The sequence below is a fragment of the Oncorhynchus kisutch genome, linkage group LG17, assembly GCF_002021735.2.
Source record: "Oncorhynchus kisutch isolate 150728-3 linkage group LG17, Okis_V2, whole genome shotgun sequence".
In the NCBI taxonomy this organism is placed as follows: Eukaryota; Metazoa; Chordata; class Actinopteri; order Salmoniformes; family Salmonidae; genus Oncorhynchus; species Oncorhynchus kisutch.
In genome coordinates this window covers 60,757,386-60,775,460 of record NC_034190.2, presented here as the reverse complement: position 1 = coordinate 60,775,460, position 18,075 = coordinate 60,757,386, and the positions used below count along the sequence as shown (strand labels likewise).

General features: G+C 40.3%; 1 protein-coding gene across 3 annotated transcripts in view; it reads left to right on the top strand.

Moving 5' to 3' along the window:
- Positions 1-18,075, top strand: part of casz1 (castor zinc finger 1) — a 246,598-nt gene that overhangs the window by 145,757 nt on the left and 82,766 nt on the right. For 2 of the 3 annotated variants that reach the window (XM_031794215.1, XM_020506403.2), the window contains exon 1: positions 7,727-8,120. The exons of the other annotated variant lie outside the window; for it this stretch is intronic. In XM_031794215.1, the coding sequence (XP_031650075.1) occupies positions 8,072-8,120 (49 nt within the window). In that variant the 5' untranslated portion in view covers positions 7,727-8,071. Of the gene's footprint in view, positions 1-7,726; positions 8,121-18,075 lie in introns of those variants that run through there. 3 annotated transcript variants of the gene reach the window in all.

Sequence of the window (18,075 nt, the reverse complement as noted above, 5' to 3'; positions counted from 1 at the left end):
GCCCTGAACTGCCAGAGACAGCAAGAGGGGTTCAAAAACACAATCTAACTCTCGGCAAAGGTCAGATTTCTCACTCGGCATGTCCCTGAGCTTTGGGCACAAAAGCCCCTGAATTCACATCTTTCAACTGGGCCCTGGCTTTTGTCCTAGTGGAATGGAGGCCTGCGAGTGGCCCTGCACCAGACCAGCCCCTCCTGGAGTGCGCAGTCAGGGGCGACCAAACGTCTGGCGCAGCGGCCCTTTGACTGATGTTCCCCTGCCATGTCACACCCCCACACACCCCTCCCTACCACCACACCTCATCCTCAACACTCTCCAGCATGCCCCATACAATACTCGGAGACCACATCAAACGAATGGCCCCCTCAGTTCTTATTGAAAAATAATGGTATCGCGCCCAAATATGGCAGCTAGAGTCCCGAGTGCCTGCAATGCCCATCCTTCCTCTTGCAGGGTTTTACATTGTTTTAAATTACAGAACTGATCCACTTCACAGTACAAGGTCAAATGTGTTGTTTCAATCCCATTTCCAGTTAATGCTTGTTGTGTTATTTGTATGTGCTGTACCACTCGGGGGGCTCCCGACCGGCACAGCAGTCTAAGGCACTCCATCTCAGTGCTGGTTCGATCCCGGGCTGTATCACAACCGGCCCGTGTTCGGGAGTCCTATAGGGCGGCGCACAATTGGCACAGCGTCGTCCGGGTTAGGGGAAACCGGGGTAGGCCGTCATTGTAAATAAGAATTTGTTCTTAACTGTCTTGCCTAGTTAAATAAAGGTAAAATAAAAAAGTCAAGACAGATTTATGCTCGAATATCAATCAGCATTATAACCACCCGTGTTCTGTAAACAGATGATGATGTCAGGATATTTTCGAATTTTGAGGCAATGTGTGAGGCAATGCACTGTACTGGACAATTCATTTTTGTTGCACGGGTCTAAGTTCAATGTGGGACTTCTTCAAATTGCATAAATCATTGGTACTGTAGTTTACTTTACTGTTATTGTTATGAGTGGGGAATTTGGGCCTTAGGCCTGCCTTAACTACAGATTGAACAAGTTGTACATGTACCTATAATTTCCCATAGTGCATTATACGACTTGTTATAAGCATTCATAGCTGCTCAAGGTTATTTATATCCTTTACATAATGGCTATAAATCCATTCAGAATGAAATAGACACACAGGAGATTTATACATGTATAAATGTGTATTATCAAACTTGCCATTCATGACCACTAATCGCTCCTTATTATAGTCCACCCTAAGTACATTTAGAAATGCTTATAACACAGTTATAATGATAATGCACCACACACAGGTTGTTCATAGTAGTGATGAGAAGTTTGGCTCTTTCTACTGACTGATCTTTTCAACTTGTTCAGTCAAAATAACTCAACTTCCCACTGATTTCGTTAATTTGAGTCAGTAATACAAGAGAGCACAATGAACTGAAAACTCAAAATATTCATGATTCTACAAGCCTCTCATTCATATGTCGTTCACCATAAGGAGCTTATTGAAGCTGTCATTTGTGACTGAGACTGTTGAGCAGAGGCTGTGTATGTTTTGCTTTTACAAAAGCTGTGTCCATCATAACATTCAGTTATCAATTGATTGTATTCATTCTTGCACCATCCGATCAATTAACAGCTCTAAACATGTATTTTTCTTCTCTATGCTGCCTGCAGCGTGATCTAATTTGCCTGCACGCATACTGTATATGACAAACAGTTGTTGGTTGGAGCACGTCTCCGGTCGAGCATGTATTAATCCTGCTGTGTAGAACTCATTGTGGCCAGCTGGTCAAACGAAATACACAAATACAAAAATATACGAGTCACTCAGAAAACTGACTCTCTCGAGTCAGTGAAAAGAGTCGTTCAAAAAGAACGAATCCTTCACAAACTAAACATCACTAGTTCATAGAAAGTGCCTACACTCTGTAACCAACTATACTGAACAAAAATATAAATGCAAAACGTAAAGTGTTGGTCCCATGTTTCATGAGCTGAAATAAAAGATCCCAAAAAATGTCAATTTTCCATGTCCAAAATGCTTATTTCCCTCAAATTTTGTGCACATATCCCTGTTAGTGAGCCTTTCTCCTTTGCCAAGATAATCCATCCACCTGACAGGTGTGGCTTATCAAGAAGCTGATTAAACAGCATGATCATTACACAGTTGTACCTTGTTCTGGGGAAATGGTCACTCTAAAATGTGCAGTTTTATCACACAACACAATGCCACAGATGTCTCAAGGTTTGAGGTATCTTGCAATTGGCATGCTGACTGCAGGAATGTCCACCAGAGTTGTTGCAAGATAATTGAATGTTCATTTCTCAACTACAACAATTTGGCAGTACATCCAACCGGCCTCACAATCACAGACCACGTGTAACCATGCCAGCCCAGGACCTCCACATTTGGTGTCTTAACCTATGGGATCGTCTGAGACCAGTCATCCGGACAGCTGATGAAACTGTGGGTTTGCACAACCTAATAATTTTTGCCCAAACTGTCAGAAACCATCTCAGGGAAGCTCATCTGCGTGCTCGTCGTCCTCGTTGACCTGACTGCAGTTTGGCGTCGTTACTGACTTCAGTGGGCAAATGCTCACCTTCGATGACCGCTGGCATGCTGGAGAAGTTTGCTCTTCACGAATGAAACCCGGTTTCAACTGTATCGGGCAGATGACATGGTGTCGTGTGGGCGAGCGGTTTGTTGATGTCAACGTTGTGAACAGAGTGCCCCATGGTGGTGGTGGGGTTATGGTAGGGGCAGGCATAAGCTTCAGACAATGAACGCAATTTAATTTTATCGATGGCAATTTGAATACACAGAAATACTGTGATGAGATCCTGAGGCCCATTGTCAGGCCATTCATTCGCCGCCATCACCTCATGTTTCAGCATGATAATGCATTGCCCCATTTTACAAGGATCTGTACACAATTCCTGCAAATTGAAAATATCCTAGTTCTTCCATGGCCTGAATACTCACCCTACATGTCACCCCATTGAGCATGTTTGGGATGCTCTGGATCGACATGTACGACAGTTCCTGACAATATCCAGAAACGTTTTTGTTCATTGTAGTTATCACAGCTTATTGTGAAAATTACTTTGTGTCACAAGTTTCTTCATAATGCATTTTTGTACATTACACAATATTCTTACAAATTCCAATTTGTTGTGGCTAACGTGGCTAAGGGGTTAGGGTTAGAGATTAGGGTTAGGGTTAGTTAACGTGCTAGTTAACATCTTGAAGCTAGGGGACACTATTTTTATGTTTGGAAAAATAACGTTCCCAAAGTAAACGGCCTATTTCCCAGGACCAGATGCTAGAATATGCATATAATTATGACATTATGAAGACTATTTGGAATTTCCGTCTGCGTTGTCGTGACCGCTCTTTCCTGTGGATCTCTGAACATAACGCGACAAACAAACGTCGGTAATTTGTGTATAAAAATCATCTTTATGGAACAAAACGAACATTTGCTGTGTAACTGGGAGTCTCGCGAGTGAAAACATCTGAAGATCATCAAAGGTAAATGGTTAATTTGATTGCTTTTCTGATTTTCGTGACAAAGCTTCCTGATGCTAAGTGTACATAATGCTATGCTAGGCTATCGATAAACTTACACAAATGCTTGGATTGCTTTCGCTGTAAAGCATAATTTCAAAATCTGAGACAACAGGGTGATTAAAAGGCTAAGCTGTGTTTCAAAATATTGCACTTGTGATTTCATGAATATTAATATTTTATAGTAATATTATTTGACTGTTGCGCTATGCTATTCAGCGGTTCCAGACGAAAATTATCACGCTACAGGGATTGGTAGCATCAAGAAGTTAAGTAGTTAAAGAGTTAAGGTTAGGGTTAGCTAACATGCTAGCTAAGTAGTTAGAATGTAGTAAGTAGTTGCAAAGTTCCTAATTAACGTGATTGAAATGCACTGTATACAAAATCATGTACTGTACATTACAACATAAAAAAATAAAAAATTGTGTTTATTTCGCAATCTATGATAATGAGTTGCTGTAACAGGTCATGCTTGCTATTGGCATTCTTAACAGCTCATGGCTCATTATTATAGTACTATGTAACTATATTCATGCTTATGATGCATTCAAAATGCATCACACAGGTTCTTCATAGAAAGTTATTCTACTTACCCTCTCTACATTGTTTAAACAGTGTTATACAGTGGGTCAAAAAAGTATTTAGTCAGCCACCAATTGTGCAAGTTCTCCCACTTAGGCATGTAATTTTCATCATACTTCAACTATGACAGACATAATAATCACATTTTTCACAGATTTTTCATGAATTTATTGGCAAATTATGGTGGAAAATAAGTATTTGGTCAATAATAAAAGGTTATCTCAATACTTTGTTATATACCCTTTGTTGGCAATTATTTTATTTTATATTTTACCTTTATTTAACTAGGCAAGTGAGTTAAGAACAAATTCTTATTTTCAATGACGGCCTAGGAACAGTGGGTTAACTGCCTGTTCAGGGGCAGAACGACAGATTTGTACCTTGTCAGCTCGGGGATTTGAACTTGCAACCTTCCAGTTACTAGTCCAACGCTCTAACCACTAGGCTACTACCCTGCCGCCCCAATGACAGAGGTCAAACGTTTTCTGTAAGTCTTCACAAGGTTTTCACACACTTGCTGGTATTTTGGCCCATTCCTCCATGCAGATCTCCTCTAGAGCAGTGATGTTTTGGGGCTGTTGCTGGGCAACACAGACTTTCAACTCCCTCCAAAGATTTTCTATGGGGTTGAGGTCTGGAGACTGGCTAGGCCACTCCAGGACCTTGAAATGCTTCTTACGAAGCCACTCCTTCGTTGCCCGGGCGGTGTGTTTGGGATTATTGTCATGCTGAAAGACCCAGCCACGTTTCATCTTCAATGCCCTTGCTGATGGAAGGAGGTTTTCACTCAAAATCTCATGATACATGGCCCCATTCATTCTTTCCTTTACACGGATCAGTCGTCCTGGTCCCTTTGCAGAAAAACAGCCCCAAAGCATGATGTTTCCACCCCCATGCTTCACAGTAGGTATGGTGTTCTTTGGATGCAACTCAGCATTCTTTGTCCTCCAAACACAACCAGTTGAGTTTTTACCCAAAGGTTCTATTTTGGTTTCATCTGACCATATGACATTCTCCCAATCTTCTTCTGGATCATCCAAATGCTCTCTAGCAAACTTCAGACGGGCCTGGACATGTACTGGCTTAAGCAGGGGGACATGTCTGGCACTGCAGGATTTGAGTCCCTGGCGGCGTAGTGTGTTACTGATGGTAGGCTTTGTTACTTTGGTCCCAGCTCTCTGCAGGTCATTCACTAGGTCCCCCCGTGTGGTTCTGAGATTTTTGCTCACCGTTCTTGTGATCATTTTGACCCCACGGGGTGAGATCTTGCGTGGAGCCCCAGATCGAGGAAGATTATCAGTGTATGTCTTCCATTTCCTAATAATTGCTCCCACAGTTGATTTCTTCAAACCAGGCTGCTTACCTATTGCAGATTCAGTCTTCCCAGCCTGGTGCAGGTCTACAATTTTGTTTCTGGTGTCCTTTGACAGCTCTTTGGTCTTGGCCATAGTGGAGTTTGGAGTGTGACTGTTTGAGGTTGTGGACAAATGTCTTTTATACTGATAACAAGTTCAAACAGGTGCCATTAATACAGGTAACGAGTGGAGGACAGAGGAGCCTCTTAAAGAAGAAGTTACAGGTCTGTGAGAGCCAGAAATCTTGCTTGTTTTACTTATTTTCCACCATAATTTGCAAATAAATTCATAAAAAATCCTACAATGTGATTTTCTGGCATTTTTTTTTCTCATTTTGTCTGTCATAGTTGAAGTGTACCTATGATGAAAATTACAGGCCTCTCATCTTTTTAAGTGGGAGAACTTGCACAATTGGTAGCTGACTAAATACTTTTTTGCCCCACTGTACATATATAGCCTCTACTTGTACACAAAGCATATCACTTAAAACTGTCCGTGAGCAAGTATAAACACATGAATTAAGCAGTATTGCTAAACTTTAGACCAAAGTTTGCTTTGCTAATGCTCCACATGAAGATCACATCTCACCAACTCTAGTTAATCCTCAAAACAAATCAATTGGTATACTATACATTCATAAGCTATAATCTTTTTCCTGTACCATTAGGCCGTTCTGAGAGAAAATGTCACTGAAGACCATTAGAAACCTGAAAACATGTTGCTTGTGGTTGCAGTTCAACTTCACCTAAAACAATATTAGTCAAAGAATCTTTATCTAATGTCTACTCTAAAATGGCTGTGGATTTAGTGTTTACCTAAGGTAGTGAATGTATTTTAATGGCAGGATCAGGGTGTAGGCCTTTGATTCCATTCCTTGTAAGGCCATTTTCCCCTTTAAGTGCTGTATTAAGGAGGAGACATTTTTCCATTATTTACTAGGATGACTCATCGTAATTACAGAATCAACCAAAACCTGTTTTATGTACACTCTTTGGACTTTGCTGCCAGCAATCAGGAACTGAAGCCTTGACTCATATCATAGAATTATGTTTTTTTTATAACCATACACAAGTATATTTCCCCTTTTTCAAAAACATGAAATGCTAGTGTTATTCTTTCAAACGCTTTCTTTGTTATAAAAATTGTTGTTACTTATTCGTCATTGAAGTTGTTTGTGTTAGAAAGCACACTAATGTCTCAATGTTGTCTTGGTTAATTTCTAGTACGTTTGAATGATCTTATACTATGTGTATGACATGTGAATATTTTCTATAATACACTGGTAATATTGAACATTATGTTCAGAATGTCCAGAGGCAAACTTTGCATGCCACTGCGGAAGAAACTGCCAGGCAAATAAGCTAGGGGTTTGTCTTATAAAGTATTGATTGTCACCTGGTAACGGCTGTCGTTTATAATTTCACCTGAAATTACAATGAAAACTGATACCTTATCAGATGTAGGGTATGAAAGAGGTAGAGAGAGTGAGAAAGGTGAGAGAGAGAGAGAGAGAGAGAGAAAAAAATAAAATAAAAGAGTGCGAGGAAAGAGAGAGAGAAAGAGAATGAATTAAAGAAAGACTGCTGAAAAAGAGGCATGTTTGTTTGTTGGGGTATTTGGGAGAAATATTTAATATACCTGTACATTTCTAAACCAACAGTGCTGGCTAAAGTTTCATAACATATGTGAATCTGGTCAGTACTCTTGTTTTCTTCCTGTAAGGGACTTCAGTCAATGTGATATATTTCTAACAGTCTTCAAGAAATGTTGTGTTCATAATCTCCATAATCTCTCATAATGCACATTTTATTTTTCCACAAATTCCACTTTTTAATTGTTATACCATAAAATATATAGGTATCATGCAAAACATTGGTTTATTATAGTACTACAACCTGAATAATATCAATAAAATTACCTGATAAAATTTTGAAAAAAATAATAATCTTAGTCTACCTATGAAAACCATAAAAAGTCAAGTTTCTGAGTAATATCCTAAAAGTGTGTAATATTCTATATGAACCACTATTCCCCCTAAACCTCTTTTTAATGTTGCTGCCTTCCTCATTTGAATAGAGCCAGGCAAGGCTCCACCCCAAGAGAGTTGAAAGGCTAGTAGACCACAAAGATGGAAAGGGCCAGCCCACTGAGGGGAGGAAAAAAACTGCTCCGGTTCCTGCTCTGCCGTAATTTCCTAGCCTATTCAGACAACATCACCAACAGCTTGGTGTGTGTGTGTATGGGAGCGAACCAGAGGGAGAGAGCGAGCGCACGAGAGGGAGCAAGCAAGCAAGCAAGGGGAAGGCTCTATATTCTTTCACCCACCCCCCCATCAAACTACAGAGAGGAGGGGCCAGACCCCAGCTGCCAATCAAATTCACTCGTGGCAGCCGGCATTATCTCAGCAACAAACTATTGACAGATTACATGTCAAGGAGTTTAGTGCATGATTGAAGGAAGCCTTTTTATCTAGTTACTTTTCCGCTCTGCTTCCCCCTTCACCAACCAACCATTCTAATGATTTTCTAACAGAGTTTAGTAATATTATGAAAGTTACATGTCTGAGAGGATTTAACTTCGACTTCCCTGAATATGGTGAGTACTCTTCTTCTTCTTCTCTACTATCTTGGTCAGATGTTTTATTAGTTGACAGTTAAAGGTGTGCCTTTATCAGTGACTAAATATACCGAGAGGGGGGAAGTTGTCCAATATTAAACTACACATGCTGTGTAGATATACTCCCGAGTGTACACCCTTATTTATAGATCTTTGACAGTGCCCAATGGTGGTTGCAATATCAAAATATGATCTCTGAGTTCACGAGCACACATTAGTGTACTCATAACACTGTGTAGCACATTCAAGTGGGGGAAAAAAGTTAGCTGAGCCAGTTTCATTTTCTCCTGTAAGAGTCACAGTGTATATCTGTGCTCTGAAGTGAACCAGCATACACACTGCAAGGCATTTTCACTTCATTTGATCTTTTCTAATGTTTGGTTCCTTTATTTGGTTTTAGGATTTTGAGTAGATGAATACGCTCCATACTGTAGAAATACAGACTGGGTTCACCCTCGTAGGTATGTGAAATGGCATTAGGGTGTATTGAATGGCCTAAGGGCTTGTTGCCAAGGGGACAAAGCAAACAAACTGTTGTGTTCCTTATGTTGTCACACATGTAAAGGGAGCACAGCAACAACTACTATCCCTTTTTTTGGTTGCTCCATTCATTTTGAATTGAGTTTAGGCATACATAACTAAAACAGGAGACAACACAGAATATATACACATACACAGTACCATATATACAATGATTTATCAAATTATGTGTATGTCTTAAATATTGTAGGAATGTTCAATATTCATATGGCGTGAAATATCTGATCTAGAGTTTTCTAGACCACAGCTTGTGCTGAAACATTTCATGGTGTCATTCTCCCCCATGCTTTTTTTGGACTAACCTGTTTAAAAAATTCCAATTGATTACATTTCTTACTTAGACTTTTCTATTCTAATCTGGGATACTTTTAAAGTCAGTTAACAGATTGAATGAAGCCTCGCCATATTCTTCAATATCCACGAATTTGGCTCGTCGTATAGCTGTGTACTGTATGTTTGTGTGTTTGTTTGTTGCGCATGTGTGTTTTTGTTCTCCTCTCTGTATCTGAGTGTGTGTGTGTGAGTGTTTTTCCTATGCGTAATGTAATTATTTTCACCATTGATACATATGACTGTGTTACTTTTCTGTGAGTCATTCTGGACTCACACTGACTGTAATCTAACTTATTTCTGTTTCACGCAATTAATTTAAACAAACACTGAAGATAGCAATAAACATAGTAAATTCCTGTTTATAAGTTCCTGAAATCACTATTTTGGTGAAAGATTGTTCATCATTTTGAAAGCAGCTTTTTGTATGGCTAAAAATTACAGAACAATGCTGAGAAAATTTGGTTGATGAAATTGTTTGATATATTTTTTCACTTTCATATTCATATAAACTTAACTGAATTATGCATTTTTACTACCGTTTATTTAAAGTACTTTTTGATATAGTGTACAATGGGTTTTGCTATAACTAAGCAATGTCCTTTTCCTGTATCATATTTGATACCTTACCTTCGAATAAGAATTCATTTTCTCTCTCTCTCTCTCTCTCTCTCTCTCTCTCTCTCTCTCTCTCTCTCTCTCTCTCTACTGCACCTGTCCTTATATGTTGGAGGGCCCTACACAGTTTCATTCAACATTAAAATAATGTGTTTGAGGTAGAAGCAAAGGATGCTAATACTTGATAATACAATTGTTATGAACTGTGGCGTTCAGTGACAATCAACTTGTAGACCATTTTGCCGACAAACTCGCACAAACAGACCTAAGGGCTTGGCTATTATCTCGATGTTACCTTGGTTGTCCTGAATTATAGTTTTGAAATTACCAGTAAACAAGTATAACCCTCGATCCACCCAGACACACCCTAATTTCAAACTTTTCACTCAGCTCAGAAAATGTTTTTTTTTTTTTTACTTGTTTATGAGTCATAATAGCGATTGCCTTCTCCCTCAGTGAGTTGTCTGATTAACCCTTGGTGGGTCTTTCTCCACCTTTTACGGCCCTCTACAAAAAAAAGGGTGAAATGATGGGGGAAAACAAGACCCGAGGTCTTGCAGCCTTCCATAACCTTTTATCACAATTTAGCCATAACCCGAATCAATTTGATGTCTTAAGCAATAAAAAATGCTGTTGCTGTTCTGATTCTCCGGCTCCTCGGATGACAGTAAATTTACATTTTTTAATTAAACTAGCTGGAATTTTTATGAGGGGGCTGGGTTATGCTAATGAGAATGTTGTGTACCACAGATTAACAGAGTTTTGAAATAAATTTAGCAGGGCGACGTTTGGAGGGGAGGGGGGGTGGAATGCAAGCCATTGTCTTTAACCCCTTTTATGCCGATTTCTTCTGGGGGACTCTGGTTATTCTGTGGAGCCCTGTCAGGCAAGAGTGCATTTTAGCAATGAGGTGATTAGTATCGCCATGTCAACCGAGGCAAAACATTAGAATTCCCAATATATTATTTACATCTTGCTGAATACAACACATAAAGGTGTGCTTTTCTTATCACTGACATATATCGGAATATGTCATTGTGATGACTGACTGTTTGTAAATGACAATGAAATTCTGTATTTTCAAGCACAACAAAAGTTCATAATTCAGTCAATTTTAAAAAACAGAGTTATGCAAAACTGTGAACGATTTAAGACGTATATTCACTAGGCTATTTATCTACTTAATTTGTTCACAATTACATTTCAATATTTTCCATATTGTAGTTTTGCCACAGGTAACTTTCATATCAATTAGTTCATTTTAATTTCAAATCAAAACACACATGTACGAACAATTATTGGGGCATTGTAAAAAGAAGAAGAAAAAAAATGTGATAGTTAATCGCAATGTATATGTTTGTGTAGTTTTATGGTCCGCTCTGAGTGAGTGTGTGATTGATGTTATGTGAAGCTGTGTGTGTTATACCAGGCTTTAGAACAGCTAGAGAGAGAGAGAGAGAGAGAGCGAGAGAGAGAGAGAGAGAGAGAGAGAGAGAGAGAGAGAGAGAGAGAGAGAGAGAGAGAGAGAGAGAGACAGCTGAGTCCTGCCTGAGCATGTCCCCCGTCATCAGACACAAGCCACCCTACACCATAATTACCTTAGTCCCCCCCTAATACCCAATTCGCACCAACTCCCCTTTTTTTGTACCAGCAGACAGGGAGGAACATCCGAGATCAAACGCTCAAATGCTTAAATCAAGTCCAGATGCACATGGACGTCCATACATCTCCCGGGCAGCAGTAGGCAGGCAAAGCGTTCAGAGGGGCTACTTGATATGGGCCAGGAGCAGGGGCAAGTGGCATGGCCGCCCCCTTTCTTCACTCCTGTGCACTCATGCAGTGGCCAGCACCTAATTAAAACCTCAAAGCTCCCCGTCACCAATCTGGAGTAATGGCCTTATTAATACTCGGAGAGGAAGTACTCCAGAATAATAAACAGGTTGCACCTTTAGGCCTTCGTTATGTCTTTATTATCCTCAAATCCACCAAGGCAATTTAAAACAATAAATAATAATATTACTAAAAACTTATTTGTCCCAGCTAAAGAAAGATTTAAAAATATATATTATTATTATTATTTTGTATTATATTCTATCAGTACAAGTATAATTGCAAATATGTTTCTTTTGTGTCTTGAGTGTCTTATACATTTACAAAATATGTCGAATTTGCCTGAAAAAAACATGACATTTGATAAATTGACATCTTTATATTTCTCAGATTTGTGTGTAGGTTGAGTTGTATTATCTTCTTTCTGCTATAACCCCATGAAATAAAATACAAGGAGGATATCATCTCAACTTGTTAATCTGAAGCCCCAATGTGCAATGTCATGTATTCACATGTGCAGAGTCAATAGAGAGGCTTCTCTCTATGGCTTTTATGCTGCTCCGTTTCATTCACAATTTTACATATGAAATTATAATTTCATGCAAAGTATGGGAGAAGAATCATCTGGGCTCGTTGATATGCCATATAAGAGAGAAAAGGAGGAGAAATGTGGAGACAATTAGCAGTGTGAAAGACTATGCTGCATTTGTCTGAAAAGCACAGGCTCCACTGGCCTCGAATGAATTTGCATGCTTCGCTTATCGAAGCACACTTATTAGGCCCGTCTGAAAGAGAGATTAAGCCGGCACAAAACACGTTGACTAATCCTTTTAAATATGGCAGGGGGGTCTCGAAGGTGTGAACCACCCCTTATGCAGGTTAGGGTGGCCAGGATGGGTATGGTATGTGACAGTGTGTGAGTAGCATGGAGGACCTGGGACAGAAACGTTGGGTTAACTGTTTAATGATAGGGACAGTGATTGACATAGTTTATCTATCAGCATTTCATCTCTCTGGAGAGTATCTCAACCTTCTCATCTCTGGGACAAATACAGGGGAAGGGTCAGCGGGGTTGGGTGGTCGTAAAATCACATGTTGTCATGTAACATCAGTTGTAGTTTAGTTGTAGTTTCAGTGTAGTGGGGTTGGGGTTATGAGGTGTTGTTTTGAATTTGTCCTCTCCTTCCGTTTCGATATAACTTTTTGATAGGGAAAAGAGAGAGAGAGAAAAAGAAACAAACATGTACGTCTCTTGTCTGTCACCTTCGTGTTTGCACTGCCGAGCTCCAGAGCCAATACCCCTGTCCTCTTTGGTAATTGACTGCAAACAAGGACGCCGGTGGCTTTCAGACAACCGCCCCCAGTCCCCTCCCTCCTTGCACCTCGTGTCCCCAACTCACCGCGTCCCCAACCCACCACCCCTCAACCCCAGGTTCCCCTGATTCGTCGTGTTTTTTTATTTTGACATTCTATTCACTTGGGTCAGTAAAAGGCAGCACCAGCAATAATTACTGTCTGTACATGATAAATCTAAAGCACAGCTGTTCAATTCTGTCATTTGAGAGAGAGAGAGAGAGAGAGAGAGAGAGAGAGAGAGAGAGAGAGAGAGAGAGAGAGAGAGAAAACAGGGGGCTCAAGAGTTTGCAGTTTGCCTGATTTTTTTTATTTTTTTTACTCTGTAACTTGATCGGATTACATGGTTCTAGGGCCCACACCTGTTAAGAGGCTGTTAGTGGAACAGTTGGCAGTCCTGTGCCCAGAACATCATTTTTTTTTTTTACTGCTTGTTTTTTTCTGAGACCCCTTTTGGGGATTTCTCCCTCTATGTATGACATAAGTTCTATCCTTTGGGGGGGGGGGGTGGCTCTGGCCTCAGTGCAGGTTAATGAGGGGAGCGCATGGTGTGTGAGGCTGCGTTAATGGTCGTGTGTGTGCTTCTGAGAGAGAGGCCAGGTCATCTGACATCTTTCCCCCTCCCTCTCCTGAGACATGTTGTCTGCCATCAGTTTTGCTTCACTCCCAGACCTCAGTCAGTCTGGAGCCGGCCACGAACGATGTCCACACACACACAAGTAATGCGGCAGCAAGTGAGAAAATAATTGGATTTGCTTTGTTCTGCTGCAAAGGGATGGGGAACAGGTGTTGTCACTGTGTTAAAATGGTTTTGGTTAAACCAGACAAAAAGAAGAGGTTTGGTTGAGAACATGTGTTCCGTTTGTTTAAAACAAACCTCAATACTGGCTAAATGAGGCAATTCATATGACACCAATTAAACATCTGAAATGCACATACACCTAAAAAGAAAACAAGTTCATTTGATAGTTGTTCATGCTTTAAAGCAGTTTGTGGAGTTTCTGCAGCTTATGTGTGAAGTTCAAAATTAGATTACATTTGTAGGTTGTTTTTCTGTCTTACTGCGATGTCTCACAATTACCTTATTTGTCAATCAGCAGTAACACAGCTCTTCAGCTTAGTCGCTGTATGTGGAAAACATACAGCGAATGCTACATATTCCCTAGCTGTGAATAGGACATTATTGGACAACATGATACGACTTGAGAAGACTATGAAATATTTCTCACCGTGCCTCATAAACGTCATGTTTTCGCCCCCACATGTTATTGACACACAGCAGTTGCCACAACTGCGCATTGCCTCGATGACTCCCAAAGTAAAAAAAATAAAAAATAAGAAACACAAGCGAAGTTAATAACTATCATATAGTAACTTTTTAATTGTCCTGATACATAATAGTGATACGACAATAAAAAAAAGAAGAGCAATGCGACATTAAGGCTTTTATCTTTCTCATCTGCTCTGTGCCCAAAGTGTCATGTCTAGAACCGTACCAGCTGATCTTCAGAGTAACATAACCAGTAAGGTCTTATTGTTTTAACAATATTGGAGGCCCCCTCTCATGCCCCTCACCCACGTTCCCTCTGTTCTCTCCCTTGATTCATTTCACCGACTGTCCTCGGCTGCTGGAAAATGGCGTTAATTTTTTTATTACCTGTTTGACTCTCCAGCCTTATTACTGGAGCCCCTTAATGTTCTCCGTAACCGTGGAAACCAGATGAATAAATGTCCGCCAAAGAAAATTAGATGATTAAACAGGTCACCCTTGCAAAACAAATTCGCTTGGTCGAGCGCAATTTGTGTACCGAGTGGCTGTCTTAACAGTTTGCTAACAAGGGAATTGTTTGTTGGGCTAACTGAGAGAGAACCGAGAGGAAGGGGACAATACAGACATCTGGAAAGGGGGGACATGAAAAGGATTGAAAGAAACGCTTGTGATAATCGTTTAGGTTTAGAATACAGATCTTAAAATAATTTATAAGTGGCTAGAATACACACGTTTCACAACTGTTTTAGCTTTCTTTTCAGTCCAGTCACACGTGTTCTTATTTTCATATTCATGTACCAAATAAATGTTCCTGTTATTGTACAGTAACTCTGCCCCTCGGATCCTTTGTACAGAACCTACAAATATGACAGTTAGAATGTAATACTTTTGAACTGTACTACTGAGCACGAGAGCCTCCTCAGTTTGAGGAAATGCTCCTTTCCAGTGTGTATTCATATCAAACCTCACCACAAACATGCAGAAGTAACGTTTAAGTTTAAAGGCACCCATGCGTGTTCATCATCAGATCCTTCAGGCTTGTTGTCCGCAATCAGTGAAGAGCAGTGGCAAATAGAATTTCCCTCATTTACCAAGCAACCAATCATTACTGGTAATTGTCCTTGAGGCCATCTGTATGGGATAGATCGTCCTCTGTCCCTGTTATAACAGAGATATCCCTTGTCCCAAATGGCACCCTATGGTCTTTATAGTGCACTTCTTTTGACCAGGGCCCATAGGGCTCTGGTCAAACGTAGTGCACTATTTAAGGGATAGGGTGCCATTTGGGACACCGGGATGGTCATGAGCTTACATTGACATGTAGTGGCTAGTACCGCTCTAATATGCCAGTCACAGCACCAGCAAGTCAAAAGGAGACTACGTAACCCTTTCATAAGCAATGCAAAACATCCTGTTTAATGCACATCCACGACAAACTGTAGGTGATGATTTAGGATGTATAAAGCATGTCGTTTTTTTGTTGTAAAAATGTGTGCTTTTGTTTGTATCATCTATGAATAATGTTTTGAAGGTTTTCTGTAGAGCCACTCGCTAGTGTCACCAAGTATTTTTCCCATGTAACTCCCCCACCCACCAGCTCTAACCTCAACCCCCCCTTTCTCATAGTTGTTTTACCATCCTACAACTCATTGTAGACAAAAATGGCCATATCATACAGTTTTTTACTGTTTGGTGTTTTCATGTCCTGTAAATAAGAGTTGGCCTGGGCGGATTTAGCTGTCTAACGATAGGGCAAAACACGCAGACTTGGACTTAAAACCATGGCTGCGATTCCCAATGTGACCACAAATCATAAATGTTGGCGACTTAGCGGTGGTGTTGTTTATGGAAGGACGCCATGCTACGCCACTCAAGGGTGTTGGCTGTTTACACTGAAGCACCACCACTTTACTTGCATTCGCTCTAAAACAACACCCCCCCAAACCATCCTTTTGGTCCCATTTCTAAAGTTGACCCCACATTTATAAACAAAGATTAAGGGGACGGTCCACTTTAAGGGGAGGGGTTGTTTATGATATCTTTTGATCCATCAGCAGGACCAATGATGGTGAGCAAGGATGCATTTTTTTTTTGGGGGGGGGGGGTATTTCTACGTCTGAAACTGGAAAGCACTTGTGCATTATTGATGTTTTAATTTGTGCAAATGCCTGAGTCTTTGTTAAGTGATTATAGTGCTAGAGAGATAACAGGGAGCTACTTATCTTCTATGAAACAAGAGCTCGCTCACTGCCCACACCGAGAGAAGCTATTGGAGTAAATCTAACCAGTTCCGTGCAGTAGCCTACCCACACTTTGGCTTGGCAGAGAGGGGGGAGGAGAGAGGGAGAGAGAGAAAGAGTCGAAAATATCAACGTGTCCGAGATAAAAAAGAAAGTCAGTTTATCCTTTGTACTTATTTCAGTCTTGCCTCTCCCATTTATGATGCTGTTGTATAGGCCTTTCACATCCCTTATCAAAAATGATTTGCTGTAAATATAATAAAAGTGACCTGAAAAGGCCAATAAGCAAATATTCTGCGTGACACCCAAGGCAACTGACCTTGAAAAAGAATGCAAAGTTATAATGCCCCATGCATGCAAAACAAACCAATAAAAGAATGCCCATGGAAAGAGAGGGAGTTTAGGCAAATATAAGAAAGAGCGGAGAGGGACTGGTTTTTTATACCCTGATTAACTAGGAACAAAGGTTCATAAATGTTTCCATGACGTGGTTTTGTGCCATTGGAACCCAATCATTTATAACTGCCCTACAGCAAGACAACTCATCAGATAAACAAAGAAAAATAAAGTATGGCGATAAAGTTGTGCCGACTACATGTAGTTGTTGTGCCATACTAATTCTAGTTTAATCTTGCCTACTAAATGTGCATAGTGTATATATTAGAACAAGTATGAGCAATTTTTTCACATCTGAGAGAAAAATGGAGTTTGTAGATAAAGTTGCATCTACTACATTTAGTTGAGTTGTGTCTACTACATTTAGTTGAGTTGTGTCTACTACATTTAGTTTGGTTGTGTCTACTACATTTAGTTGAGTTGTGTCTACTACATTTAGTTTGGTTGTGTCTACTACATTTAGTTGAGTTGTGTCTAATACATTTAGTTGAGTTGTGTCTACTGCATTTAGCTGAGTTGTGTCTACTACATTTAGTTGAGTTGTGTCTACTGCATTTAGCTGAGTTGTGTCTACTACAATTAGTTGAGTTGTGTCTACTGCATTTAGCTGAGTTGTGTCTACTACATTTAGTTGAGTTGTGTCTACTGCATTTAGCTGAGTTGTGTCTACTACATTTAGTTGAGTTGTGTCTACTACATTTAGTTGAGTTGTGTCTTCTACATTTAGTTGAGTTGTGTCTACTACATTTAGTTGAGTTGTGTCTACTACATTTAGTTGAGTTGTGCCAAGCAAAAATATACTTTTTCTATTTTACATCTGAGAACGATCAGTCATCTATAGCACAAAGTCACATCAGTGGTGCTTCACTGTGACAGGCTTGTCTCCTTGTATGCAAACGCTGTTTGGCGTGTAGGCCGAAGGTCGCAGTAGACGGTGGTGATGAGGTTACAGCTCCTCCTCTGCTGTTTGCTGTCTCTATCATCACCGTCTCCAAAATGAGCCTCTATCGTCCTCCTGGTCTCCCTTTCTCCTACAAAGGGCTCCGGCTCCAACTTGCAGCTGTTCACACACAACCTGTCTGACTATACCACACAGCACACACTATCATACCTGGGAAACACGCTACATTCACCAAACTGGAACCTCATACAGCTTCTATCAATGCCTATGATCGTTTTGAGAGCTATAGACTTGGTTCAGTCCTAATTCATTACTTTTTGTGTTACGGCCGTTTTCTTTGCAAAAATATCATCAGTTGGAGGCTGGGGGGATAGCTGTTGCCGTCTGTTATGAGCTCCCTGGTGGAGTTACTGTACAAAAAACACGCACGCACACAGCCACACACACAGCCACACA